This window comes from Muntiacus reevesi, chromosome 1, assembly GCF_963930625.1.
Source record: "Muntiacus reevesi chromosome 1, mMunRee1.1, whole genome shotgun sequence".
Lineage (NCBI taxonomy): Eukaryota > Metazoa > Chordata > Mammalia > Artiodactyla > Cervidae > Muntiacus > Muntiacus reevesi.
Window position 1 is genome coordinate 53,289,959 of NC_089249.1, and position 27,935 is coordinate 53,317,893.

Consider the following 27,935-nt stretch of genomic DNA (forward strand, 5'->3'; position numbering starts at 1 on the left):
TGAGGCTTCGGAGGTTTCAAGGCCAGACACCCAAGGCCCCACCAGACAAGGGCCTGCTTCCCATAGGTCCTTCCCATGGGACCCCAATCCTCCACCACTCCAATCAGGATGCCCCATTGGGGAGGGGTGAGACCCCTGAGCCTACACAGGGGGCGAGGAAAACTCTGCAGGACCCATTGTGAGGCTCAGTACATCATCACTGAGTAGACAACTGGATTGACAGCAGTGATGAGGGTGGGGGTGGGGGGGGGACGGAGTCTCCCACTCAGGCTCTGGGGAGGAGGGGGAGGTGGTAGAACTACCTCCAAGTCAAGGGTGCTTTGTAGTGGTGGGACACAGTGAACGAGGCTGGTGGTCATCTGGGGGTGCTTTGGGGTCTGCAGGGGAACTGCCAGATTGACTTGAGGTGGGGGAAATGCCTTCCCCCAAATTTCAGGCCAGGGGAATGTGAGGGATTTGCAGGTTGTTAGGCCAAAGAGTGGGAAGCACTCAGGATGGGAGGAAGAGAGTTCCCAGTGGGCAGCGTGGTGGAGGTGGAAGAAGTCATTGTGGGGAGGGGCTACTTTGCGGTGGGTGAGGGGTTCAGGGGCCATCTCAGAGCTCTTTAAGCGCGGGGTTGGGGGGAATCTACGGTGAGGGGGTGGGTGACCGGGATCGCCAAGGAGAGGGGCGGCGGGGTGCTGGCCCGTGTGTGTGTGGTGGGGGGCGGGGGGGGGTCCGCGTCTGGAGGGCGGAGCCGCCGCTGGGTGGGGCGCCAGGCCACCGCCCCCTCCCCGCTCCCGGGCGGCGGCGGCTGGCGGGCGGGGACCGAGATCAGCGGGACGCCGGGGGCCGGCCCACAGCGAGGGGAGCGGACGGCGGTGAGTAGGCGGCGGCGGCGGCCGGCCGGGCCGGGCCACGCGGGCGGCGGCTGCTCGGGCAGGTCCGGGCGGGCAGCTGGCAGCCGAGCCAGGACCCTGCGCCGGGAGCCCGAGCGAGGACTCTCAGGCCGCGGCCCCGCCTCCTCCCCGCCTTAGTGCCCGCCGCCCGCGGGTCGCGCCCCGAGCTCCTAGCGGCGCCGGGGCAGAGCCGAGCCGCAGCCGCAGCCGGAAACCGGCCCGAGCCGAGCCTGCGGGTGAAGTCCCCGGGCCCGAGCCCCGCGCGGCTCATGGCGGGGCCGCGGGGCGCGCTGCTGGCCTGGTGCCGCCGCCAGTGCGAGGGCTACCGCGGCGTGGACATCCGCGACCTTAGCAGCTCCTTCCGGGACGGCCTGGCCTTCTGCGCCATCCTGCACCGGCACCGGCCCGACCTGCTGTGAGTGCCGGGAGGGCGGGCGGCCGGGGCGCAGGGCGGCGCGGGCTTGTTGCTGGGGACCCCCCGCCCCCCTCAGTGACGCGGAGCCGGGGCGGTGGCAGACGCCGCCCCCAGAGGCCGAGACGCCCACCCTTCGGCGGGCCCCCCGCGCCTCGCGGGGCGCTGAGACCCTCGGATCCAAGACACCCCTCCCCCACTTGGCCCCTGACCCGCCCACTGGAACACTGAGCCCGCCCCGCGTGCTGGTCTCTCTCCCGGGGGCCTGGCCCCGCCCACAGGGCACTGATTTCCGCCCACGGGACGCCGAAGCCCCCGAGGCTTTGACTCTTTGAAAAGGCACCCGCGCCCTCCTCCGGGACCCTGGGCCTTTCTTACACTAAGCTCTCAAACAGGAGCCCTGAGCAGCCCACTAGCCATTCGGCATTGAGGTTCCCGTTCTCTTTGTGGGGCCCCCTTGCGTTGATTCTCCTGGGCCCTCTCTTCTCCAGGGCACTAGCACAGTGCCTGGCCCAGAGGAGTCCCTACCTTAGCAGAGGTCAGATGAATGGATGGAACACCCCTCCCCCCAGTAGGACACAGCCCTGCCTCCCAGGTGTGTGCCCCATGACCCCGGTGTCCTCCGTGGGGCAGGGAGGCTGAATAAAGTCTCCTAAGGTTGGACCTACAGGCCTAAATGGCTGCTTCAGGGTGTGAAATGGCCCCTTCTTGCTCCCGGCTGCCCAGTTCCCAGGCTCCATAGGAGATTTTATCCAGACCCCCCAGGGCATTGACTTGGGGTTTCAGCTCCCTCTGGGTCCCTAGAACCTCTTCCATTCATTCATTCATAGAGCATGCTTATCTGGCACCTGCTGTTCCTGGTACTTCTGGTCTCATCTGCAAACTGGGGACAAGAGTCATGGTCCTTGCCTGTCGTGCTTACAGCCCTCGGATGGGGCTTCCCCGGCAGGGTCTAGAACCTTTGGTGTGTCTGTTCCACCTTCAGACCTGTGCTCCCCAAAGACAACACTCGGGAGGCTTTGATGAAGGAGAGAGGGAAGGGAAGGATGGCCTCAAGGATTCGATAGTGTAGATGCACTTAGTTTATTCTGTACCGTGTGGTACGGTGTCTGTGGGTGGTGGTCAGGCCCTGGGGTGGGCCCTGGAGGAGAGGGTGTGGGTGCAGAAGTGAACGAGATGGGGTGGAGATGGAGGTGGGCCACTGTCTGCCATGGAGCAAGTTACATGGGATAAGGGGGCTTAGGAGCCAGGGCTTGAAGGATGGAAAAGAGCACCCGGACTGGACCCACAAATTGGTGTGCAGGCCTGCAGGGGTCTTCCGTTTTGGCTGGAGGGTAGGTGGTGAGGCAGGGCCAGTGTGTGAAAGGACTCAAGTGTCAAGCTAAGCTACATCATGGACCTGAGCCTGCCAGCCACAAAATGCAGGCTGCTTGGTTTGCGGTCAGCTCCTCTGTGTCCTAGGTGGGGAAAACTAGTTGATCCCATTGGGCATCAGTTTCCTCACCTATAAAGTGGGTTTGACAATAAGATCTAACCTCCCAGGATTGTTGTGAGGATTAAATAAGATGACGAACATTCACTTAACATTAGTGATTGTAAGTAGTGTTATTAGGCAGGAAGGGATGATGCAAGTGTCTTATTCCTTCATTTATTCCCAAAAGTGTCTGCAGAGTTATACTCTGTGCTGGGCACCGAACCTGGTAATGGAAATAGCTTCCAATCAACCAAGAGACAAACCCTACACCACCTCCTATGGCCTGTGGGGGTGATAGATGTATAAGCAAGCAGTGCTGAGAACTCCACGTGGGAAGTGCTGTGTCAGAGGGCCAGGCTGGGGCGGCCTGGTCACCTCATCTTCAAGGAGATCACAGGAGCCGGGTCAGGGAAGGGCCTTCCAGGCAGAGGATATCGTGAGCAGAGATACAGGCAGCGCTGTTGGAGCTGATAGCACAGGCCGGGGAAAACCAGGACATGTGGCTGGGCCAGAGTGCTTAAGGCCTCCTGCAGGCCAAGGAGGGTGGGTGGGGCCACAGGGAGGGACGTGGCGTTGGTGTGGAGCAGAGGGGGGCTTCCCTCTTGAGAAGAGATCTGGAATCAGGTCCGATCATTCATTTGCAAGGCAGGCCAGCATCTGGTCTGCCAACCCATTGCATAGGATAAAAATTTGAGGCCCAGGTCCTACGTGAGGCATAGAGAGGACCTCAGTGATGGGTAGGGGAAGATCTCCGTGAGAATAGGGCTGGGGTAGGGGTGAGGGCAGGCACTATCTTCTTAAGTGGTTCAGGCTGCTGGAGTGGTGGGCCCAGGCTTTTACTGGGGGTGGTCGAGGGGGCTGGCCCATTCCCCCTTTCCCAATTCAGGTATCTTTAAGCTCCCTTGCGGGCTTAAAGGACCATGTGGGTTTCATTTTTGTGTTCCTCATCTCCCCCATGGTCAAATAGAACTTCCCAGGCCTTTGAAAATTCTCAGAAAACAGACTTCCCAACCCTAGGCGCTGATTAGGGACCAAGGTTGGGGAGGGAGAAGAAGCAGAGGAAAAATTGTAGCATCGTGGGGACCTTTACAGTTTTCACACTGTTGCCAGTATGTATGCATTCAGTAGACATTTATGGAGCGCCTACTAAGTTCCAGGCAGTGTGGAAGGTGTTGGGTGCACGGGGTGAACAAAAACGTGACCCCAACCTTGTAGGAACACCGCTGGGGAGACTGCAGTCCAGGCCCAGACAAGTTGCTTTTGTCTCATTTGGTCCCAGAACAGGCTTTTGTTGGGAGCTGGGGTGGTGTCACAATCCTAACCGTAACCCTCACCTCAAGGTTTGGAGAGGTTGTGTGTAGCTTGCTCAGGGTCACACTCTGAGTCAGTGGCAGAGCAGGGGGCGGAATTAGGGACCCGGTTGAGGGGAGGAGGAAGCAGCCTGGCCAGAGGTGGGAAACGGAGCTGAAGTACATACACGGCCCCCTCTGCCTCCCCAGTCCACCTGACCCTGGGGCCTTGGGACAGTTTGCAAGCGACCCCCTCCTGTCTCGGCCCAGGGTTCACGGCACCTTGGACTCTGCCTGCAGGTGAGCAGGAGGAGGAGGGCTCTCTTGTGTCTGCAAGGCCTGCCTTCACCCAGCTCGGTCCTCCCCACTAACCTGGGAGGTGGTATGAAGCTTCCCCCAATTTGCAGATGGGAACACAAAGGCCGCAGGTCTCTGACTCACCCCAGGTCACAAGGCCTGGCCTGGAAGAGCAGGGTCTGGGACCCAGACTTGGGAGGCCACGCTGGTCTGCTGCGGCCTCTGGGCCCACATCTCTCAAGCAGTCAGGCTGCAGTTTTCAGCCATAGAAGGACAAGACCCAGGAGGCTGCTGAGCAAGCAGGCTGGGCCTCCTCCGCTGGTTTCAGCCGCTCCAGCAGCTGGAGCGGGCAGGTGGGGAGGGGGTACACCCACAGCCAGGGTCCCCTGGCAGGCCCTGCCACTTCTTACCTGTCCCAGCTAAGAAACTAGGACACCCTTCTCTGCTCTCCTAAGGATGGTGCCCCCAGGAGTGGCCCAGCTGGGTCAGCCAGCCGTTTAGTGCCGGCAGCTCTGGAGAATGTACCATTTCCAGGCTGGTTCAGACTTGTTCTATTCCTGGCCCCATTAAAACAACATTCCTCTTCGGGCTGGGTTAGGGATTCAGGAAGCTGGGGTGGCTTCTCCAGGTTTGTGACCTGCAGTGGAAGGACGAGAAATGGAGTTTCCCACAGTGGCTTCCTCTCTCTGGACCTCAGTATCCCCATCTGTAAAGTGGGACAAATACCTGCCAAGTAGAGCTGAAAACAAATCGAAGGTGGGAGCTCAGCCCAGTGCCCAGAGTGAGGTCAGCAATCCATGGATGTGCCTCTCGTGACCAGCCTTGGACTTGGTCTTAGATTTTATGTTTGCCACTGAATCAGGACATGCCTTCTTGGGGGATAAACTTGAAGCTGGGATTTTTTCAGCCCCGCCCCTTCTGCGTGGGTTTCCAGTCTCTATTTGGAGGCCTCCTGGGACAATGAGCTCTTAGTCTCTCCCACCTGACCACCCCAACTCTTTTAGCCTGTGCTTGCTACCTCAGTTTCCTCCTTGACAGCCCACGGATGCCTCCCCGAACCCTGCTAAGGCCCAGGCTGGTTGGGATAAGATCATCTCCACTGGTTACTCTACACCCCATGGCCCTGCCCACTGCTCAATGCTCCCCCCTCCCCCCAACCCCTTGCCTCTTGCAGAGATTTTGATTCACTTTCCAAGGACAATGTCTTCGAGAATAACCGTTTGGTGAGTCCCCCAGACAGATGGGAGCCCACGATGAAGCTGTGTGCTGTGGGTGGGGGGTGTGTGTATGGGAGAGCAGGGGTCTTGCAGGACAGGAACCAGTGGAGGGGCTTCTGAAGCAACTGTCCTGCCCTGGGGCCCTGACTGCTCCTCTCCCCACCCCCTGCTCCCCTCTGGCCGGCTTGTGCCTGGAACACCAGCCCTTTCCCACCTCCAGGTCACAGTGTGGGGCCAGAGCTGCGGGGAGCCCAGTCACCCCTGCCCTGGCCCCCTCATCCCGCAGAATGAGGCTGGGCCTATGCAGCATGGCACCCCCTGACACTGCCTTCTCTTCCTCTTCCTGCTGTGGCTGCTTCTGTGCCCAACCCTCCCTGCCCAACCTTCTCCCTCCCCTACACCTGCCCCCATCCCCACCCCTTTCCCCCCACCCCCACCCCAAACCTTCCCCCACCCTGACATCTGCCCCCACCCCAGGCCTTTGAAGTGGCCGAGAAGGAGCTGGGCATCCCTGCCCTCCTGGATCCCAGTGACATGGTCTCCATGAGTGTCCCCGATTGCCTCAGCATCATGACCTACGTGTCCCAGTATTACAACCACTTTGCCGGCTCCGGCCCAGGTGAGAGGGTGCCATCCTTAGGGGCGGGGCCCTGGGGGTGTGTCACCTGTTTTCTGAGCTGCAGACAGGGTGCAGGCAGGCAGCCCATCATTCATTCACCACATCATTCATCCACTCGCTAAGATATTTATGAGTAAAATAACACTGGGCTGGGACCCCAGGGATTACAGCTGTGAAGGTTATTGCCCTCAAGGAGCTCACAGTCTGGTGGGGGAGACAGACCACAAACACGTGAACTAGTCACTGAGCAAAATAATGGCAGAAGAGGGACTTCCCTGGCGGGCCAGTGGTTAGGACCCCAAGTTTCCACTGCTGGAGGCTTATGTTTGATCCCGGGTCAGGGAATTAAGATCCTGCAAGCCATGTGGTCTTGGCAAAAAAGTAAAAACCAAAACAAAACTATAGTGTCAGAGGAGACAATGGCAGGGTGAGTTTATCCGCTGTCTGGGAGTTCACCTCTCTGGCTCCTAGCCTCACTTCCTGTTTACAGACACTTCCCTGGGTTTTTTTCTCTCCAGCCAGGCAGTGATCCTGTGGGGCTATTTGGCTTCATCTTTCCCAGCAGTCACCTTCAAGGCCTGGGAACTGAGAAGCTGGGGGATTGTGGGAGGTGGGGTAAGGGAATAGGGGTGGGGGATACAAGGGTGTCTCTCTGCCTTGAGTCAGGTGGCTACTGAACCTTCTGCCTAGAGAGTCCCCATGCACCCTAACCTTCCATCGAGAGGACATGGGCTCAGAGAGGGGAAGCAAGGAAATCAAGGTCACACAGCCGGAAAACCGAGTCCTGGTGTCCTGACTCCTGCGCTGCGTCACGGCTGTCACGGGTCCTGTGGGCCCTGCCATGTCATTCCTTCCTCCTGCCTCTGCTCTCCATGTGGACAATCTTATCCCATCTCTTAAAAAAAAAAAGTCAGGGTTTTTTTTTTTGTTGTTTGTTTGGAGTAACACTTGCTTACTGTAGAAAATTTAGAACATAGAAAAAAGCGTAACAATTTAAAAATTAAAATACTCTCTTACTCGACATCTTTCCCGTAATGCTCGGGATTAATATTATAATTGAACAAATAACATTATGTGTATTTGACTAGAAATCAAAATGAAAGTATTTCTCAACTGCTGAGTCTTTGATGAGAGGCAGCATGGTGCCTTTTACTGTCTGGGTGACCATGGGTCACGGGGTCACCTTTCAGCTTAGGGTCCCCTTTGCAGTGAGGACAGAATAGCGCCCAGGGGACTTCCCTGGTGATTCAGTGGCTACGACTCTATACTCCCAATGCAGGGGGCCTGGGTTCAATCCCTGGGCAGGAAACTAGATTCCACAACTAAGAGTTTGCATGTCACCAACTAAAGATCCCGCGTACCGCAGCTAAGATCCATGTGTATGTGCTCAGTTGCTTTAGTCGTGTCCAGTTCTTTGCGACCCCATGGACTGTAGCCTACCAGGCTCCTCTGTTCATGGAATCCTCCAGACAAGAATATTGGAATGGGTTGCCATTTCCTCCTCCAGGGGATCTTCCTGATCCAGGGATGAAACTCATGTCTCCTGCATTGCAGGTAGATTCCTTATCCACTGAGCCACCTGGGACCTGGCACAGACAAATAAGTAAATAATAAATTAAAAAAAAAGAAAAGAACAGCGCCCATCTCACAGGGTTGTTGGGAGTAAGTGAGGAAGCTTGAACCTGTGTCAGGCCCTTCTTTAGGACCCAAGGTTACTATTATTATTATTATTATTTTTATCCATTGGTTAGAGTTTAGCTCGCTTACCTAGAATCACAGTTCAGTCTTTTCTTCTGGAGTGTTTCTGGTGGCGGAACCCCAGTCTCCCTCTACTAAGCTTTTCTCTGAAGGGCCACCTCCTGGGACTGTGGAGCGGGTGGGCGGGTGGGGAGGACCCTTGGTAGTACTGTTTTGATGGTGCCCACCTTGTTCCCGGGTCCTCAGCAGGCATCCTGGGGTGAGGTCACTCAGGTGACCCCGCTCCCGTGCTGTGCCTGGCGAGAGCACCCTGTAGGCCTGCGGGGATTTCTCGTTACTAAAGGCACAGCTTGTGCTTTCCATGCAACTTGGCCCCTAAATGCAGACCATTTTTATCCCACCTGCTGCTCAGCCAGAGGAGGCGCAGGGAGGTGTTCCAGCCCTGGAGGCGAAGCTGGCATTTAGCCTCCCCCAGATAGCCGCGTTCTGTACTCTCTGGCCCAGGGGAGGGACTTCAAGGGTAATTTTGCCCAGGCTTGACTGTCTCTGCACTGGGTACCTTGGGAAGCTGGCCGTGGCTGAGATACCACCGTGCCATGCTGCCTGTTCATCTCATGCCGGAGCTCTCTGGGGGCTGGTGACCTTGGGCACATCAGCTGACCCCTGACCTCCAGGAGCCGCCGTGGAATCTGGAACCAGTGTGTGAGGGAAGGAAGCCCAGTGGCTGAGGGAATCAGAGGAGGGGTACCCACCGCCACCCCACCCCAGGGTGACCAGGGTGGTGTCATCAGGATGAAGCCCAGTTTCTTAGCTGGGCTCCTGAGGGCCTCTCCCCAGTTAGCTTAGGCCACTCACTGCGCCAGGTTGTAGTCATACTGAGTTTCTTATTCTCTGAATAGATCACATTCCTTTACTGCTGAAGTCTTTCCTCTTGGTGATCCTCTAGTCCCTGTTCCCCGCCTCCCAGGCCCTGGCACATTCTTTCCTACTCATCTTCTCATCTCCACATGTTGCCTCCTCCAAGCAGCCCGCCTTGATGTACTCCAGGTGCTCTTGTGGCTCCATTCCCCGGGGTGAACATATGAGACTCTGGTCACAGTATCTCGATCAGTCTTCTTTCCGCTGTAGACCATCTCTGTTGAGTCCACAGCTGCCTGACTCCAGCACGTGGCACTTATTCATTCATTTAATACATATTTCTTTCGCTTCTACTGTGTGCCAGGCCCCGTGCAAGGTGCTAGGGAGAGAGCTGAGAATGACACAGACTCAGAGCTTGCAGTCTGAAGGATGGGCGAGGGAGAGAGAGAACAAAGTAGTGAATGTAATTTCAGATGAGCCGGATAAGGAAACAAAATAAGGTAATGGTATAAAAAGCAATGAGAGGAGGAAGTGGCTATTTTTGGTGAGTAGTCAGGGAGGGCCTCTCTGAGGAGGTGACAGTTGAGTTAAGCCTTGAATAAGGAGGAGAAGGAGGCTGTGTGAAGATCTGGAGAGGAATATTCCGGGCAAGGGGGCAGCAAGGGGCCTGCGTGCTCCAGGGGAGAGAGGGGGAAGGAGGAGGTGAGGACAGTAGGGGGTACAGTGGGGTATAGAGTGGGCCCCAAATTTTTGACCATGACTCATGGTGAGAAATGTGTTTCCCATTATAATCCATGTTCATGTACACATATGTCACTGAAACAAGTTTCAGGAAATGATTCTCCCCTTACAATACGAGATGCCTGCGGATATTTTCTTCTAATTCATCTTCACAATATGCTGGTTGCAGTCCACTCAGTTGATTTCAGGGTCTGTTAATGGATTGTGACCCCAGTAAGGAATTTGGACTTTGTTTTTGGTTGACAGCTTGTGGGATCTTAGCTCCCCAACCAGGGATGGATTTTGTGCCCTGTGCAGTGGAAGTGCAGAGTCCTAACCACGGGACCACCAGGAAATTCCCTGGGTTTTATTTTTAAGAATTATCATATAGCAGCATTGACTTTTTTTTTCTTTTTGTATACAGTTCTCTGAATTTGGGGGGGGGGGTTATTTTAATCCCTGGGTGCAGAGTAGGTGCTCAGTGGAGGTTTGCTGAAGTAATGACCGGGCAGCCTTGGAGGAGGCGGGTGGGGTAAGGGCTGGGTTTCTTCTGGTTGGAGGGCACGCAGGCAGGGCGCAGGGCTGCGAATGGCCACCCAGGACACGGGCAGGGCAGCTCCTCAGGAGCGCCCAGGGAGCCGACCCATCTTCCTGAAGCTTCGGGCTGGCATCATGTGGTTCCTCTCCTCCTTTTCTTCACCCACTAAGCTTGGTGGGAAGGAAACCACCCGCCCTTTCATGTACTGGGCGCCGTTGGCCCTGTGATTGTCCTCGTGCCTTGCTGTTCACACTGCTCTGGGTGGTGGGAGTCACCATCCCACTCTCTGGAGGCCCGGCGCGGTTGGGTACCTTGCCCTCCACACTTAGCTTGGCAGTGGAGGCATTCCCCGTGTCTGTGTGGAGTGGGAGCCTGGTCCCACTGCCTCGGGTGGTTCACCCTCAGGTGATGGCCGGGGAGCCCAAAGCTCAGGCCAGGTTGGGCCTCCAGTCTCCAGCTCCCTCAGGGCCCCTTTCTGGTCTCTCAGCAGCCGGTGTCTCATCACCCAGAAAGGGCCTGGCGCTGTCTTCCCCGCCATCCGAAGCATCTACTCCCGTGGACCCGGGAGACAGGGCTCAGGTAGGCAGTTTCTGGGGGAGTAGGGGGGTGGGTGAGGCGAGGGGACAGCTGCACTGCCGGCTTCAGCGGGTGTTCTCAGTCCCTTTCCCGCTGGCTTTGGAAGTAGAGGTTCATTGGCCAGGGCAGGGGGCAGGGGCAGGGGACGGCAGACCCAGGAGAGGCATAGAGCATCCAGGGCACTGACCCTCCATCATGGGACTGGCAAGACTCACACATACAATACAGCAGACTCTCCCCTTGATTCTTATGAGACCGAACTGTCGACCTCCTAACCTGATTCCGCTTACTCCTCTCAACAACCCTGGGAGGCGGGTATTATGTGTCCTGATGTACTGAGAAGGAAACTGAAGCCCCGAGAGGTTTGGCCACTTGTCCATGATCTCTAAGCTGGGAAGTGGGGATCACGCTGTCAGTTCCAAGATCTCATGGTGTGACCCCAGCCTTTCACATCTGGACAGCGCTTCCCAGTATGCAAAGGGCTTTCCCCACCTGCTCCCATCTGCTCCTTGCCGGAGGAGCTCCTGAGGGGCAGGGAGCCTGGCCCAGGGTGGGTGCCCAGTGAGTATGCGTGGGGCTGAGACTGGAGGGTTATAGAATTCCATCCGGCAGGTGCAGACCCAGGGCCCAGGGATGGAAGCAGCTTGCCCAAGGTCACGGTGCTTAGAAGCTGAGAAACAGACTTAAATCTACTTGGCTCTGGCTGGGGAGACAGAAAGCAGTTGAGGTGGGCCTCTGAGGACAGTCACCCGTCAGGGAAGGTTCACCTGCAGGGATTGGAGAAAGTCTTATACAACCAGAAGGTGCCTTCTTGCAGAGAGAGCCCCAGAAACTAGAAGCCAGGATTTTTTTGTTTCCATCCTGACTCTGAGCTTGAGCAAGTCTCTCCCTTTCTGGGCTTCCTCAGGGGTCTTCCTCCGTGAGCCTCTCATCCTCTGCCCCTCCGGGGCTCTGATGGAGCGGTTAGCACTGTGCACGCTTGGGGGACGGCCACAAGAGAGCAGGGAAACGGGGAATGTTCTTGAACCAAAGGGCTGGTGACCCTGACCCCACCCCATTCCCTGCAGGGTGAGGAGTGCTCCCCGGGCAGCCTGTCGAAGCAGGGCTCCCACCGGACCCCCAGCAGCACGTGCGCCGCCTGCCAGCAGCATGTGCACCTGGTGCAACGGTACCTGGCCGACGGCAAGCTGTACCACCGCCACTGCTTCCGGTGAGTGGGTGGGGGAGGGAGCGCCCCTAGATTCAGCACCACGGGGTGCCAGGCCCCTTGCCAGGCTCTTCGTGTTGGAGCATCTTTCTTATCCCCGTTTTACTGATGAACAAACGAACCAGCGAGGGGAGAACATTATTGGCTCAGTCCCAGAAATAGAGACAGAAACAGGGCCAGAGCTCTTTGAGACTAAGCACCTGATGATGATCAAGGTACAGGATATGCTTTAAAAGCCTGGAGAAAAGAAAGCACTTTTTAAAATTTTATTTTACTTTTAGATTTTTCTTCCTTTTTATTTTGCATTTGTGTTTTCTAAAAAGAAAGCAGTTAAAAAAATTATAGTAACAACTTGCTTTGAATGTGTGGTTCCCCGGGGAAGTGACTGTTTAAAGAAACTTGAGTAAGAGGCAGGGAATATATAAATAGCTTAGAGAATATATGGAGACGTTTTACATGTTATAAAAAAAAGTCAGTGAAGAAAACTGAATAGTCAATGAAAACCAGTGAATGGGAGTTATAGCAAGTATTCAGCTATGGGTGTGTGTGTGTGTGCGCGCGCGCGCATGCACGCACACATGCATGCACATTCAGGTGTAGTGGCTGGACCTGAAACCCAGGCATCTGATTGCAGAACTGAGGTGTCATGAGGGCCAAAATCTTGGAGAAAAGGAACCACTGCATTGATGTTGTCATGTCTGGCTGTCAGGACAGTGTTTTAAAATCTTTTTATAGTAACCACCAGTAAGGCACGTTTGACACCGTGACCAGTTGTAGGTACATCCATGAAATCAAATTTGCGTAAATAGATACACACCCGGAATTAGGTTCATAAAAGAAGTGTGATACACTCTGATACATAGTACTTTATCCTATTTCATAGAAAAGCAAAACAAACCTGGTTGGTTGCAAACCACTAAGTTGATTTTTTGAGCCAGTAATGAGTGGTGGCTTGCATACTGGATGGAACCTTGAGGGGGGAACCTTTGCTTCCTCTTGCAGCAGAAACTGAAGGCATGTTTCACAACTTATGGTGTTGCTTTCACGTGGTTTTATTGTTCTACGATGATTCTGACAGTTACCATTTTCCTTTTCTGCTGGCAAGTTATGAGTATTGAGACAGGGTCTGGGCTGGCAGCCAGGAGGAGGGGAAGGTACAGCTTTGGCTGCTGGAGAAGGGGTAGCCAGCACCCTGGGCTGGCTGAGTTGACCCTCCCGAGCCCACCCCTCTTCTCCCTGGCAGGTGTCGGCGGTGTTCCAGCACCCTGCTCCCCGGAGCTTACAGGAATGGGCCAGAGGAGGGCACCTTCGTATGTGCAGAGCACTGTGCCAGACTGGGCGCCAGTGGGCGGTCAGGGGCCAGGCCTGGAACCCCGCCACAGCCAAAGCAGCAGCAACTTACAGAAGAAGCCAAGGAAGTGGAGGGGGGCAGCCCCAGCCTGAAGGTGACTGCAGGGGCCGAGGCGGACGTGCCCAAGGCCAGCCCCGAGGGCCGACCCCAGGTCCCTGCCAAGCCCCGGGTTCCCAGCAGACCACAGGAGCTGGCCAGCCCCCCGGCCAGCCGCCCCACACCTGCCCCCAGGAAGGCCTCCGAGAGCACAACCCCGACGCCCCCCACGCCCCGACCCCGGTCCAGTCTGCAGCAGGAGAACTTGGTGGAGCAGGGAGGCAGCAGCGGCCTGGTGAACGGTGAGCTGGGGTCCCGTTGGGGCTGGGGGCTCCCTGGGGTGTGCCTGGCGTTTAAACGTACCTGTGCTGGGGAGTATCCGTGGGGCAGCTGTCTGTGCCTGTGTGTGGTGGATATGCTGGGGACAGCTGTGGCACTGAGGTTATTAATTCATGCAGCAAGTTGTTACCGAGGCCCCTCTGTACACGCTCTGTTCTCCATGCTGGGGGAATGGGATGTGTCTGGGACTCTGTCCACACTCAGGTGACCTCCCCCCACGCCCAGCCTGTGTGTTTGTCTACATCTGGGTGTCTGGCAGGGACTGCTGGGGGGCAGTGGGGTGGGGGAAGCTGTGTCCCTGGTCAGGTGTACCCTGGGGTGCTCCCCAGCCTGACCTCCTGCCCTGCAGTAGAGATCTCTGCCTCACCACCCCACCCCGTAAAATCTTCCCACGTGACCTCCCTGGGCTTCATGAGCTCATAGGAACAAGGTTCTTTGCAACCCGAGACGCGCTGGGCAACTCTTATCGGGAGAGGCCTGGGGGAGGGAGGCTCCCTGGTTTCCTCCCTCTGGGGCTTGTTCTATTCCACGCTCATGGAGACTGGTTCCTGAGCTGGGCGTTCAGACCTGTTTGTGCCTCGGAGGCGCTGCTGGTCTCAAGGGAGAGACAGGCAGACACAAGGATTTCGGTAGAATGTAAGAAGTCTATTAAGACGGAGGAGCATGGAGAAGGAAATGGCAGCCCACTCCAGTACTCCCACCTGGAAAATCCCATGGGCAGAGGAGACTGGCAGGCTACAGTCCATGGTGTTGCAGAGTCGGACACGACTTAGTGACTAAACCGCAGCAGTAACAAGGGGTAATGGGTGGTGGTATGATCCAATGACAGGAGATTCAGAGCTGAAACTTGAGGGGAGAAAGGGGGATGCACAGAAAGAAGCAATGGGGGGTGGCAAGGAGGACCCTGGCCCCATCCCCACACCCAGTGATACTAGGGCCATGGGAGAAAACACAGCCTGACTTGAGCGGTTGCAGGGAAAGCTGTGTCTTCAGGGGACAGTCAGGTTGTTAGCACAGGAATGTGAAGGGAGCATTCAGGATAGCAGTGATTTCACTGACGAAGGTTCCAGCAACTAGGAAGGAGCAGGAGACAGGAGAAAGGAATGTCTGGGACTTGGATGACAATGCCCAATGTCAGTACTTCTGTCCCTCGTTGTACTGGAGGTCCTAGTCAGCTGGAAAACACCAGGAAAAAGAATGAGAAAGAAGTCAAACAGTATTTTCAGGTAACATAGGCTCAGACGGTAAGGCGTCTGCCTACAATGTGGGAGACGCGGGTTCGATCCCTGTGTTGGGCAGAGCCTCTGGAGAAGGAAATGGCAAGCTGCTCCAGTACTCTTGCCTGGAAAATCCCATGGACGGAGGAGCGTGGTAGGCTACAGTCCACGGGGTCGCAAAGAGTCGGACACGACTGAGCGACTTCACTTTCTAATGAGAAAATATTAAAAGAATTACAAAAGTATAAGATGAATGTACTCAATGCCACAGATTGTATACTTTATTTAAAAAAGTAACATGGACTGTGTAATCCTGTTCCACTTCATGTTATATTTTACCCTTTTGTTTAAGTTTGAGGTTTTTGGTAGGCTTTTTTTTTTTTTTTTGAGGAAATAGACAAGTTGATTCTAAATTTACATGAAGGAATAAAGAGTCAAAACATTCCTGAAAAAACAAACAAACAGAAGCAGAGGCTACTGTGGAATTCACAGAGGACACTGGGGAGTCAGGGGAGGCTTTCAGGAGGAGGTGACCTCGCGCCGAATTGAGACAGTATTTCCTGTCCACTTTGGGGAAGTGTCAGAGGGGCACTTGGGTTCCCCCTCCTTAACTGAAGTGCACGGGGTGGGCGAGTGGTGGTCTCCAGGTGTCCTGGCCTTGTGGCTTTGACCTTCTCCACCTGTTACCTTTGGAGTTTTATCTAATCTCCCTGAGCACTGGGCTGGGGGAGTGCAAGGGTGCAGGGCAAGTTGCCATGGCCGCCTGGAGTCCACGACCCGCCGGGTGGGATGGAAGGGCACCCCTAGGTGAGGCAGGCCCTGGGGTTGACTCCCTGACGGCTCCACTCCACTGCCTGGCTCAGAGCCGCCCATGAAGGCCTGTCTCACTCTCCTTTCCCACCTAGGGAAGCTGCAAGAACCCCCCGTCCCCAAGCCCAGAGGGACCCCCAAGCTGTCAGAGAGGTATGCCGGCTCCGAGGGGCTTTCAGGGCCCTGATGAGGGGGCGGGGAAGGGAGTACCCCCAGGGGTCTGGGTTGGCAATAAGGCCATGTGACCTACCAGCGCCCCCTCCTGAGAAGGGGCGGGGCTCCTAGCTGGTGGGCAGGAGCCTGTGGCCACACCCCCTTTCTGTGTGGCTCCCCCGGGACCCCTTTCCCTGGGGCAGCAGGGCCTGGTAGCAGGCTGCCTCGGGGGTCCCTTAATCTCCCCAAGCCTCCGCTGCCTCTGGAGTGTGGGAGGCCTAGGCCTCCTAGAGTAGTTTTAAGAATCAGTAGCAGAGTATAGAAAGACCCAGCAAAGCTCCGCTGTATGCCAGACTCAGAGCCTCCACCCCCTGGAACCCCACATCGCAGGCGAGGAACCTCGATTTCCAGCTCTTCTTTGGGAGCTGTGCTTTCCCCATATGGTCCCTGGGCTGAGGGCGGAGGGCGGAGAGAGACAAAGAGAGGCAGAGGGAGGGGAAGAGAGAGGCGCCCCCTGCTTTCCATTTGGGCTTTGGGCCCAGATGGGCCCCCCCGGGCTGGGGTGGGAGAGGGGAAGGGTGCCGTGTCTTACCCACCCGCTGTGGGACGCACTGTCTGGGGAGAGAAGGACGCTGCCCCTCCTTGCCTGCTTATGTGTTCTGCCTCTTCTTGGCCTCCGTCCAGGACGCCAGCCCCCAGGAAAGACCCGCCGTGGATCACACTGGTGCAGGCAGAGCCAAAGAAGAAGCCAGCCCCCCTGCCCCCGAGCAGCAGTCCCGGGCCACCGCCAGGCCAGGAAGGCAGGCAGGTGGAGAACGGGGGTGTGGACGAAGCGGCCCCGCAGGGCCCGGAGCCCAAGCCGTACAACCCGTTTGAGGAGGAGGAGGAGGCCCCCGCTGCACCCAGCCCAGCCCCCGGCCCTGCCCCGACCCCACCGGAGTCCACACCCAAGTCGCTGCACCCCTGGTACGGCATCACCCCCACGAGCAGCCCCAAGACGAAGAAACGCCCTGCCCCCCGAGCACCCAGCACGTCCCCCCTTGGTGAGTGCTGTTCCTGGGGGCTCCCCGGAGAGCTGGGACCCTGGGGTTGGGTGAGCCCAGGGCCTGGGAAGGGCAGGGGCTGCCGTGGGACCCCACGCCAGGTCAGGTGCCGTGTGTGCTCTCAGGTAATCAGCGCAAAGCCGTGGGGAGGTAGCGTCTTCTATTTTGCAGGTAAGGAAGCTGAGGCACAGAGAGGATGAGTGATTTGCCCACAGCCTCCCAGCACTTAAGCAGTGGAGGCAGAATTTGAACCCAGGCTCTCGACTCTACTCTCAACCCTTCATAACCCACCTGCAGGACGGTTGTGAGAATTAAATGTGTGATCCATTGGTATGCTTATTAACACGGAGTCAGGCTTGGGGAAGGCGCGTGACAGGGTTAGCTCCAGTCCTGCCAGTCCAGTCACTGTCCTCCAGTTCCAGGTGCCTGAGGCTCTGACCCGCCTGTGTGACGCGGGCGCTAGTGACTGAGCAGTTCGTCCCCTGTGTGCGTCCTCAGTCTCCCCAGAAGATGGAGGTGGTGGGCCAGGTCCTGGGCGCTGTGCCTCCCTCCGCCCGGCCCTCCCTCTCACCATCCTACAGTCTTCTCGGGCCCAATGCCCGGTCCCCTTCCATCACAGCGGGGCTCCACCTGCCTCGGAGACCTCAGTGGGAGCCCCTCAGACAGTGGGGCCAAGAGCATGCTAGAGATGACGGGAGGCCAATGCTCAAGTGGTCCAGGTCCCCCCAACTCCCGCTAGGGCCCTGGGACCCTCCAGCTGAGCGTGGCGGGTCAGCTGATTGGAGGTAGTGGGTGGATGGGGGAGGCAGCCAATGGGATGAGCTCTGAGTCGGACACAGCTGGGTCCAATCTCAGCCCTTTTCTCTGAGTCTGTCGTCTCACCTGGAAAGCACAGATGATACTTTGAAGCATGGCGTCCGTCATCCATGAGGCTGAAAGTGGCGCAGGGCAGTGCCTGGCCAGGAGCCGGCCACCACTAGAGCTGCCCGCTCCTCCTCCCCTGTTGTTTTTCCTCCACCTCTGCTCAGTACGAGGCCTTTTCACCTTTTCAATTGGGCTTTCTTTGGGTCAGATCAGACATGGGAGGGGAAGTGGAGGCTGCAGCCACACTAGAGGAGGAAGCAGGAACCATAAGGATACCAGGGCTACAGCTGCACCACGAGGCACAGGCCAGAGCCCAGAGTGTGCGGGATGAATTTGGGTGATCTGTCTGCCAGTGACCTTGGTCCTGTCCCACCTTTGCTGTCCTTGAGGCTCCTGCCTGCCTGCCTGGATGTGGAGGACTTGGGTTTCCTGGGCCACCTGCAGTTCTGTTGAGAGCGAAGTGTCAGGCGAGGCCAGAGGGCCTGTCTCTGCCCCCTCGCTCGGCACCCATTGGCGGTTTGGTTTGTGCAGCGCTCCACGCCTCCCGCCTGTCCCGCTCGGAGCCGCCCTCTGCTACCCCGTCACCAGCCCTCAGCGTGGAGAGCCTGTCGTCCGAGAGTTCCAGCCAGCCCCCCAGTGGGGAGCTCCTGGAACCACCCGTAGTGCCCAAGAGCTCCTCAGAGCCTGCTGTCCACGCCCCTGGCACCCCTGGGACCTCTGCCAGCCTCTCTGCCAACTCCTCCCTGTCCTCCTCCGGGGAGCTGGTGGAGCCCAGCGTGGACCAGACGCCTCAAGCCAGCCCTGGGCTTGCCCCCAATACCAGGGGCAGCCCAGGTCCCCCGCCAGCCAAGCCCTGCAGTGGCACTGCCCCCACGCCCCTCGCACTGGGTGGAGACAAGAGCCCTGCGCCTTCCCCTGGAACCTCGTCCCCGCAGCTCCAGGTGAAGGTGAGTGCTGTCCTGTCTAGTGGACGTGGGCCTGGTCTTGGGGCAGGAATGTCCAGAGCCTTCCATCATTGCTGGCCCTGACTTGTGGGGTGACCTTGACTCTGCCCATCTGGCCGTTCATCACTCCATGCACTGAGGTACAGCTCCCTCTCAACATCCTTTCATCCGCTGGCCGGACCGCCTATCCATCTGTTCACCTGTCCACTTGCCCGACCTTCCGTGTCTTGAGGCAGCCAGCTCTCATTTACTTGCCGAGCCATGCACGTGCTCGTTTGAGACCACGCAGCAGCCACCACTCACCCACACATCCTCCATCCGCCTTCCATTCACCGAAGCCCTGTTTGTGACAGGCTCTGGCGCAGCAGTGTTGAGGCCCTGTCCTTGCCCTCCAGGGGCTCCCCGTCTGCTCAGGGAGACAGGCCTAGACGATGGTCCTTCCACCTGGGGTAGAGCACAGAGGGGAGGGGATGACGCCCTTCTTGGGGTCGTGTTCCTTCTCCAGAGACCTCAGTCTCCCCTCCTGTAGAACAGGGCTGATGGTGTACCTTGAGTCGCTCCTGTGTGCACGGGCTGGCCTGGGCTCCCGGGGAGATGGCTGTGGTGGTCCTTCTCACCAGGTGCTCACAGCCAAGCGGAGGGTGGGGTACGGTGATGACTCTGCCTTGTGTGGAGTTTGTTGTGGGGTGGACTTGTAGAGGAGGGGTCAGCTCTCAACAGGTAGAGAGCCCAGGAAACAGCTTTACTGGGTGCTTCTGTTGTGGCCACTGCAGGGGTACAGACAGCCCCGGCTGCTGCTCCCTTCCCCAGGCCCCCTCCCAGGCCGGCCCCACACTCCGTCCCCTCTGGGGGCTGCAGTGTGCACCCACCCCCGGCAGCTCGTTTTCCAGATGACCTTTGTGGCTGGTGGAACACTTGTTTCTCAGGGCCCCACCAAGAACCAGGGGTCACCGGGGGCAGGACACTCCTCTGGGCGCCTGGTTCACCAAGAGATCTCTCCTTTGCGCCACCAGGCTCTTTTCTTTTTTTTTTTTTTTAAATATTAAAGGACCGGAGTCACTTGGCGCCACCAGGTTCTTTTTTTCTTTTTTTTTGGCTGTGCCAGATCTTGGCTGTGGCACGTGGGATCCTTAGTTGTGCCATGCAAACTTTTAGTTGCTTCATGTGGGATCGAGTTCTCTGACCAAAGATCATGCCTGGGCCTCCCTGCAGAGTCTTAGCCGCTGAACCACTAGGGCAGTTCCAGAGCCACCAGGTTCTTTTTTAAAAAAATTACTAATTAATTATTTTTGGTTGTATTGGGTCTTCTTTGCTGCGCGCGGTCTTTCTCTGGTTGCAGGCACGGGGGCTACTCTTTGTTGCCATGTGCCGGCTTCTCATTGCGGTGGCTTCTCTTGTGGCCGAGCGCAGGCTGTAGGCGCATGGGCTTCAGGAGTTGCAGCACGCGGGCCCGAGAGTGTGGGCTTCAGTAGCTGTGGTGCACAGACTCAGTTGCTCCGAGGCACATGGAATTTTCCTGGACCAGGGATCGAACCCGAGTCCCCTGTATTGGTAAACGGATTCTTAACCACTGGACCACCGGGGAAGGCCACCACCAGGTTCTGATCCTGCACTTTCTCCCTCACTCTGCAGTCCCCTGAGGGTCCGGGGGTGGAGGGTGGCTCCAGGCCGGCTGTAGTCCTGGTCTGACCCGCCTGACAGAGGATAAGTCTGCAGAGGAGTCTGAGCTGTTGGCTTGTGCACCTTTCAAATGTCATTTAACCTTCTCTGGCCTGGGTGGCTGCCCCCAGTCCGACTCTCACCACCTGCAGTGTGACCTGGACAAGGTCCCGCCTTTTCTCTGGGCCTGCAGATGCTCTGAGGGGTCCCAGGTTCCTTGCTGTAGAAGTGGAGGATAGAGCTGATTTTGAGTCCGCCCAGTCCCCTCTACAGGCAACTGCCCGTTTCCTGCCCTGGGGTGTGTGAAAGGTTGGTTTGAGGGAGTTCTATGGCTGAGAACCCTTGAGGGACACAAGGCCTTCGGGCTCTCTGACCTTGTTGAGCCGCTCCAGGTGTGATTGTGGAGGGTGAGGGTTGAGCCCCTAGGGGGCTTCCTTCTGGGGTGCCCCATCCCTTACCCTCACCCTAGGATTTGGGGGGAATCTGAGACAGTGAGGGCAAGAGACAAGGCCCTTGGGTGGGTGCCGCCCTATGGGGACCAGACTGTCTCCCGGCCGCACCTGGACTCCTGCGTCAGCTCCGAGAACAACTTCCAGCCTCAAAGAACTCCCCCTCTCCCACCTGAGTGGCTGGCATAGGTGGGGTGAGAAGCCCTCCGCTCCCTGCTCCTCCCCTGGCTCTTGGAAAGCCAGGTCAGCACTCCTGGGAGCATTCCATGGCCTCAGTGACCCCTGTTTCCTATGAGCTGGGGGAGGTGATGGGAAGATGCTGGCACTGCCCTCGTGGCTGGCAGGGTCTGTTCTCGTGCTGGGCCTGCCCGCTCTGCTGGCCTCAGAGAGGACAGAGATCTTCCCAGGGCGGGCAGCGCAGGATGGGGGCCTTTCCTGGGTAGGGCAGGGTCTGCCTCCCTGTACTGGAAGCAGGATCCCGCTTTTGCACTTTCTGGCTGGGCAACCCCAGGCAAGGCGCTGAGCCCCGTAATCCCTGCTGGGAAAGGGGTATTTATGAGGCCCGGGTGACTTACTGTTGCTTCATCCTGCCCTAAACTGCATGTCCTGACCACTGTCCCCAGCGCTGGAGGGCTGCCCAGCCTGAAACAGACCAAGTCACACTCCAGCTTGGGCCCTTGGGAAGAGTGTGACCTTGAGCCAGTTACTTAACCCCTAAAAACTTGAGTTTACTCATCTGTAAAGTGGGCAGACACGACCCACTTTGCGGAGTGGTTGTGAGAATTGGACAAGCATGTCTGACAATGTCAGACAAGTATCCAGTGTGGCAGCTGCACATGAGAGGCTCTGGGAAGAAGTCTTTGCTGAATGACTGGGTGCCTCAGACTGGATGCTGGGAGATTCTCTGCCTGATTCCCACCCGCCCTTCTTTCCATGGTCCCACATGATCAAGCTCCCAGGGTCCTACTGCCCCTTCCTGACTTATTAATATCTTCTGTTATGTTTCCCTGCCTTTAGTCCTCCTGCAAGGAGAATCCATTTAACCGGAAGCCATCACCTACAGCATCCCCAAGTGTAAAGAAGGCCACCAAGGGCTCGAAGCCAGCGAGACCGCCTGCCCCAGGACATGGCTTCCCGCTCATCAAACGCAAGGTATCTGCCGGGAGCCCCAGATACCTGGCTGCCTGGGCTCGGGCCCCTTCCCTTGGCGGCCTCAGGCTTCCTGTTGCACCCTGCAACAGGGTGGTCCGTTGGGGCAGCTTCCCTGAGATGTGGGAGAGGGGGCGTGCCTGGGAGGCCCAGCTGGGAGATCTGACTTGCAGCCAGGGGGAATTTTGAGCAGATCAGCTGCTCTGACCAAAAGCACTGGGTGATGCATTTAAATTGTTACTAATAATAGTTTAAGGATCAAAGCGTTCACATGACATACTTCTACTTAAACAGCTTAGAGTATTCTTGGTTTCTCTCTCCTTTGGGTCACTTTCTCATATTATGGTGTCCTTTCTGGAGTGGCAGAGAAGTGGAGGAAGTTGCCAAGAGAAGCAGAAAGTTGTGTCGCCCTCTGGGCGTGCCTGATGGCGCTGGGACCCAGGGCATGGGGTGTGGGACAGAGCCTGGGAGGCCAGCACTGGCCAAAGGGAAGCTCCTGGCAGCAGACAGGTGGGAGGGCAGGCTGACCGCAGGTGACTGGGCGCTGTTGGGCAGGTCCAGTCCGACCAGTACATCCCCGAGGAGGATATCCACGGAGAAATAGACACCATTGAGCGCCAACTGGATGCCCTGGAACACCGTGGGGTCCTGCTGGAGGAGAAGCTGCGTGGTGGCGTGAATGGTGTGGGGCCTGTGGGGGGCTTGGCGGTGGTGGGGGGACTCGGGTGGGTGAAGCCTCTTCCCCAGGGTAGGGGCCGCCATGGCTCCTTCTAGGATGGGGACTGTCACCAGCCCTGGCCTCAGTGAGCATCTGGCTTGCAGAAGGCCGTGAGGATGACATGCTGGTGGACTGGTTCAAGCTCATCCACGAGAAGCATCTGCTGGTTCGGCGGGAGTCTGAGCTCATCTACGTGTGAGTCCTGTCTCCCCTCTGTTCTCGCCTGGCTCCCCCTGACTCTGAATCCACAGAACTCAGGATTGAGAATCTTCACCTTCTTCCCGCATCAGCTCAGGGCAGGGCAAGCAGCCAGGGCAGAACTAACAGTCACCTTCTTTCCACCTTCCAGCTTCAAGCAGCAGAACCTGGAGCAGCGGCAGGCCGACGTGGAGTATGAGCTCCGGTGCCTTCTCAACAAGCCAGGTGACGGCGGCCACGCCCCGTCCCCGGTCACCAGCCCTGGGGCCTGGTGACACGGAGGAGTGGGCTGGGGAAGGACGGACAGAGCCCTGATGGGGAGGCCTGGGCAGACTGTGGGAGCAGGGCCAGAGGACATGGTGGGAGGTGCTGTCTGGGTCCTAACAGGGGATTAGTAGACTCAAGCCAAGACGGGAGAGGGGACCCGTGTGGGGCTGTGACATCTGTGTGTCGGATGACAGGCCTGCAGAGAGCTCCCCAAGGCCAGGAGCAGACTGACCTTTTTTGGCCCCCTCCTCCCCTGGAAGGTGTGGGTGGGTAGGTCCTGGGGTGTAGGGTTGGGGGGGGGGGTCAGTCTCCAGGGCCCCAGGCTGCCTCGATGAATAGAGCGTGGCAGGACTCTGCTGGTGCGGGGAGGCCCGCCTGCACGGTGTGGCTCAGAGCGACTCTGGGAGGGAGGGGAGGGGTGTGCCGAGGATGGAGGAGGGCAGGGGGAGGGGCTGGGCATGGAGCCACACCGTCCTGTGCGCTGCGGGAACTTGCTGGTGTCCTTAGGATGTGTGTTAGCTGTGCATCCCGGGCTTGGCACGCAGCCTCTGGCCCCATGTGTGACACAGGAACAGAGGTGCCCACCTGGGTGGGTGTTCTCAGGACCAGGAGATGGGATGTGGAAATGCGCTGTGTGCTTTGAGGGGCTGATGCTTACTATGTGACCGAGCTGGGGTCTCTCCATGACGTGGGGTAAGCACAGCTGTGGGCTGAGAGAGACCGCAGGACTGTGGTGCGTCCAGAGGCAGGAGCCAGGGCTTTTGATCACTTCCTCTGGCCCAGGTGGTTAGGAATCGTTGTTTCCCATTGAACAGATGAGGAAATGGAGAGCCAGAGAGGTTGAGTCTTGCCCCTTGGTGGTGGAGCCGGGCTTCCTTCCGAGTCTCTGACCTGGCCGTGTGCCTGCACACACGCAGCCCCTCCTCCTGGCTGGGATGGTGGCCCTGCTTTCCCACTGACCGGGTAGCTTGGGAGGCTGGATGAGACCCAGAGTCAGGAATGCCCCTGGGGAAGTCACAGAATATCCCAGCCCTCCACTGCCCTCTATGAGTCACTCCCAAATCTCCGGAGGCTGGGGCGTGGCCACCACTCCGAGGGAGCCGCAGCGACACCTTGTGGCCAGAGAGGGGCCCGCACCTCTGTTCTCCAGGCCAGCCTGGCCCTGGTCTTTTATGTTATTCTCCAGTCCTGTGTGAGATGGCAGTGCATCCTGGGCTTCTCTTCCTGTCCTGACTGTCGCCTTTGGAGGGTGATACCTGTTTAAAGGCCCCAGGTGGGCTGGAGATCTGTAAGACACTGTAAAGGCTGCAGCTTGGGGACCTGGGGCTGCCAGGAAAGAGGCACTGGCTCCACCCTTGCTGTGTGACACTGGTCAAAGACTTAGCTTCCCTGAGCCTCAGTTTCCCCCCATGTAGGTTGTGGACATAACTTACCCAGGCCCCAGACTCGAGAAACAGCAGAGTAGGCTTTGAACTGGGGTGATGACTCTGAAACCCACATTGTCCCTGGAACTATGCTGGGCCACTGGTCCAGTTTTGGCAAGAGGCGGCGGTGCGGGGTTGGGGCATGGCTGAGGGGTCTCAGGATGTTATTAGGAGATGAGGAGGCCTGTAGTGGCAGATGTTGTAGAGGGAAGGTCAAATGTGGGGGCATTCGTCACCTGGGAGTCTGTGGGCTGGGTCAGAGGAATACCAAGGAGCAGGTGGGTCTCTGAGGGTGTGGTTCTGTGGGATGGCCTGGGTTCTTGAAATCAGGAGACTGAGGGGGGAGGGCAGCAGGTGTTTGAGATATCAGGGACACTTCTGGCAGGTCTCCCAACCCCCAGGGTCCCTTCTAGTCCACCCTCCTTCATGGCATTAGATGGATGTCCGAGTATGCTTCTAGGTCACATTGCTTCTGCTCTACGAGGACCGCTGGGGTTCCCTGTTATCTCCCGACTCCGGCCAGCCCGCCACTGGAAACTCTCAGCAGGCCCAGCCTGAATCCTGCCTCCCCCAAGAACCACCCAGTGAACACTGGTTGTATGCACGCGTGAACATAAACAGAAAACTCTTTGGCCCATGCTGGTCTCTGTTCTCAGAGCCTGTATTGTACTGGTCCTCTCGGAGCCCCCCGGGAGAGTTTCTTTGGTAGGCAGGCTGGTATTCTTGGTCCCTTCTGCAACAACCTTCATTCCTCCAAAAACTGTAATCCCCACCCATCTGGGCTCCTCCTTGTCCTCATGGTGTCCAGCGTGGGGCTGGTCTGCAGCCACCCTTAGCACTTAGGCGTTGGTTCCTCGCTTCCTGGGCCTCATGTCCCCGACTTTTCTCCTTGAGCAGAAAAGGACTGGACAGAGGAGGACCGGGGCCGAGAGAAGGTGCTGATGCAAGAGCTCGTGACCCTCATCGAGCAGCGCAACGCCATCATCAACTGCCTGGACGAGGACCGGCAGAGGTGACGTGGCTGGGGGCAGGGTTCCCAGGGCTTTCTTGGGAAAGAGACCTTCACTGCCAACCATCCCAGCTCCCCCGTGCTCAGCCTGTGTGGACTCAGAGAGTCTGGAGGGGCCTGAGAGATGATCGGGCCCTTCCTCCTGTGGGACGCTCAGCTTCCCTGTCTCATTTCAGGGAGGAAGAGGAAGATAAGATGTTGGAGGCCATGATCAAGAGGAAAGGTGAGGCCCTTCCTGGGGCTCTGACCCGTTTGAACTCCTGCAGGGTGGGAGGACCGGTTGAATATAGAGTTGGAAGGGGCACCCACAGGGACAGTGTGCAAGCCTTTCTTTCGCCAAGAAGGCCATGTGTAGCAAGGCAGGCCAGCCTCTGACCAGGAAGATGGGTGTGGGATGCCGTGGTACCAACAGGGAGGTTGGTGACATATGGGGCCATTTTCCAGGACACGTCTGCCTTGAGTTGTGCGTTCCTCCTTGAGATCCACAGCTGGTTCAGGAGGGATCTTGTGGGCTCAAAGAGCAGTCCTCCTCACCCTTGGAGAAGATAGTGCCCAGAATCGTTGAGAGAGCACTGGACTGGGAGTCAGGAGGCCTGGGCCTAATCTTGGTTCCCCCAGTGACTCATTTTGTGGCCTTGCGGTTCCGTCTGGGCTCCAGTTAGACTGGATTCTGGTCCCAGCTCTGACGCGTCCCAGCTGGGTGGCTTTGCGCCAGCGCCTCACCCCTCCAGGCCTGACTCTCCTTGTCTGCAGGATGGGGGTGACAGAGGCACCCACCTCCTGGGTAGGTGCTGAGGATGACTGAGATAACGTGTATAAAGCACTTAGCCAGGGCCTGGCACCCACAAAGAGCTCGGTTGGTGGTAATCTGTTTCAAACTCACATTTTCCTTGTCCATAATAAGTGAGGGACTGGGCCAGATGATTTCTGCAGTTTCTTCTAGCTCTGACAGTCAGTGTTTGTGTTGTAAGCCACAGAGCTGCAGGGGAATCGAAGCTTTTAGAGATAAAATGTCAGCCGTGCTCTAGGGCTCCCCCACTGCCTTCATGAGTGCTCATCTCCCGATCCCTGCCGAAATGCTGGGAAGGGGTGGGGTCCTATCCTGGAGGTGAAGAACTGGAGATGCAAAAGGATAAAGGGACATGTCCACGGTCCCAGGCGACGTGGTGGTGGTGGTGGTGGGCTGAGACTGTTGGCTGCCACTCCCCGCTGTCGCTGCCATTCCCCACCATCACTGCTGCCCCCCGGCTGTCACTGTTGCTCCTCGCTGTCACTGCCACCCTCCCCCACCCCCCGCCGTCACTGCTGCTCCCCCAGCCGTCACTGCCGTCCCCCGCCGTCACTGTCGCTCCCTTGGCCGTCACTGCCGCCCCCCACCGTCACTGTCGCTCCCTGCCGTCACTGCTACCCCCCGGCTGTCACTTCCACCCCCCGGCCCGCCCCAATTGACCACCCTTTTCCTTCTGCAGAGTTCCAGAAGGAGGCTGAGCCCGAGGGCAAGAAGAAGGGCAAGTTTAAGACCATGAAGGTGCTGAAGCTGCTAGGAAACAAGCGTGATACCAAGAGCAAGTGCCCCGGAGACAGGAGCTAACGGCACGGACTGCCAGCTGGGACACCACCCCCGACTGGCTGCGCTCTGCGGGGCCGGGGGCGGGGGGGTGGCTTCTGTGTCCCTTCGGAATCAGTTGAGAGGAAAGATGACTTAGGGGAGGGAGCCTCTGGATGATGGCCTCTCCCTCCTCAGGGTCCTCTGGCTGGTCTGGGCCAAACAGTTTTTCCCTCTCCTCTGAGCCCCCAGCCTGGCTCTCCTGGCCCCAGGAGCGAGCAGGGTCTCCCTGCCCTTGGTCCCGCTTCGCGCCTGCACCACGTGCGGAGGCGAGTGGAGGGTCTGTCCACCCACGGAGGTCTGCTCATGGTGGGCCCTCTGGCCTGGGGCTCCTGCCTTCTGGGCAGCCTGGCAAGCCAGGCTCGGCCGCACCGGCCCCTTCCTGCCCCCTCCCCATCCTGGGTCTGAGTCCCTGTCTTCCTTCGGGGCAGGCGGCCCTGCCTCTCTTTCTCCGCACTCAGGAGCTCTATTTATGAAGTCTCTTAATTAAAGTTGGAGTTCGTTACTATGTCCTCAAGACCCGAAGGGGCCTGATGGACAGACCCCTCCCTTTGTTCCTCGAAGTCCTAGGAGGTGCTTCCCTCACCTCCGCTCATTCCGCAGGAAGTCTCCCTGCCCGGGACAGGGTGCTGGGGCGGTGGGGTGCCCGAGGGCTGAGCCCCCCGAGGGAGGGCCGCGGGGGAGGCGGGCATGCCGCCCGTAGGTGCTAACCCTGGCCCTTCCCCACACACCGTGGCCCCGGCCCCTCCTCTAGACTCTCCCCGCCACCCCAGGGCTGGGGTGCGGCGGAGCCGCTCCTGGGGGGTCAGCGCCAGCCTGTCTCCTCACACACGCCTGTTGTCTGTTCCCTCCCGACTTCGTCGACTCCGAAGGACTGACGGCCGCTCACCCCCCGGGACGGCTGTGGGAGAGGAGG

The 27,935-nt window shown here is 58.0% G+C and overlaps 1 protein-coding gene across 3 annotated transcripts; it reads left to right on the top strand.

The window, feature by feature from the left end:
* The first annotated feature begins 786 nt into the window (after positions 1-786).
* MICALL1 (MICAL like 1) lies at positions 787-27,524 on the top strand. Of its 3 annotated transcripts, none has more exons than XM_065943723.1 (16): positions 787-1,293; positions 5,525-5,573; positions 6,045-6,186; positions 10,488-10,579; positions 11,644-11,786; positions 13,027-13,472; positions 15,632-15,689; positions 16,374-16,732; positions 18,128-18,543; positions 21,666-21,800; positions 22,353-22,479; positions 22,620-22,710; positions 22,865-22,938; positions 25,302-25,416; positions 25,590-25,636; positions 26,883-27,524. In XM_065943723.1, the coding sequence occupies exons 1-16, from the start codon at positions 1,148-1,150 to the stop codon at positions 27,002-27,004; spliced, it is 2,562 nt and encodes an 853-aa protein (XP_065799795.1). In that variant the 5' UTR covers positions 787-1,147; the 3' UTR covers positions 27,005-27,524. The 3 variants fall into 3 exon arrangements, with proteins under 3 accessions (XP_065799795.1, XP_065799797.1, XP_065799796.1); XM_065943725.1 differs by having other exon boundaries at positions 22,623-22,710; XM_065943724.1 differs by having other exon boundaries at positions 10,491-10,579.
* The last annotated feature ends 411 nt before the right edge of the window (positions 27,525-27,935 follow it).

Excerpts from the sequence above, each read along its gene's own strand:
- MICALL1 (XM_065943723.1), top strand. The coding sequence starts at position 1,148 with ATGGCGGGGCCGCGGGGCGCGCTGCTGGCCTGGTGCCGCCGCCAGTGC. Across the intron at positions 18,544-21,665 it reads CCCCGCAGCTCCAGGTGAAG|TCCTCCTGCAAGGAGAATCC; the intron begins GTGAGTGCTGTC and ends CCCTGCCTTTAG. Across the intron at positions 22,711-22,864 it reads GAGTCTGAGCTCATCTACGT|CTTCAAGCAGCAGAACCTGG; the intron begins GTGAGTCCTGTC and ends TCCACCTTCCAG.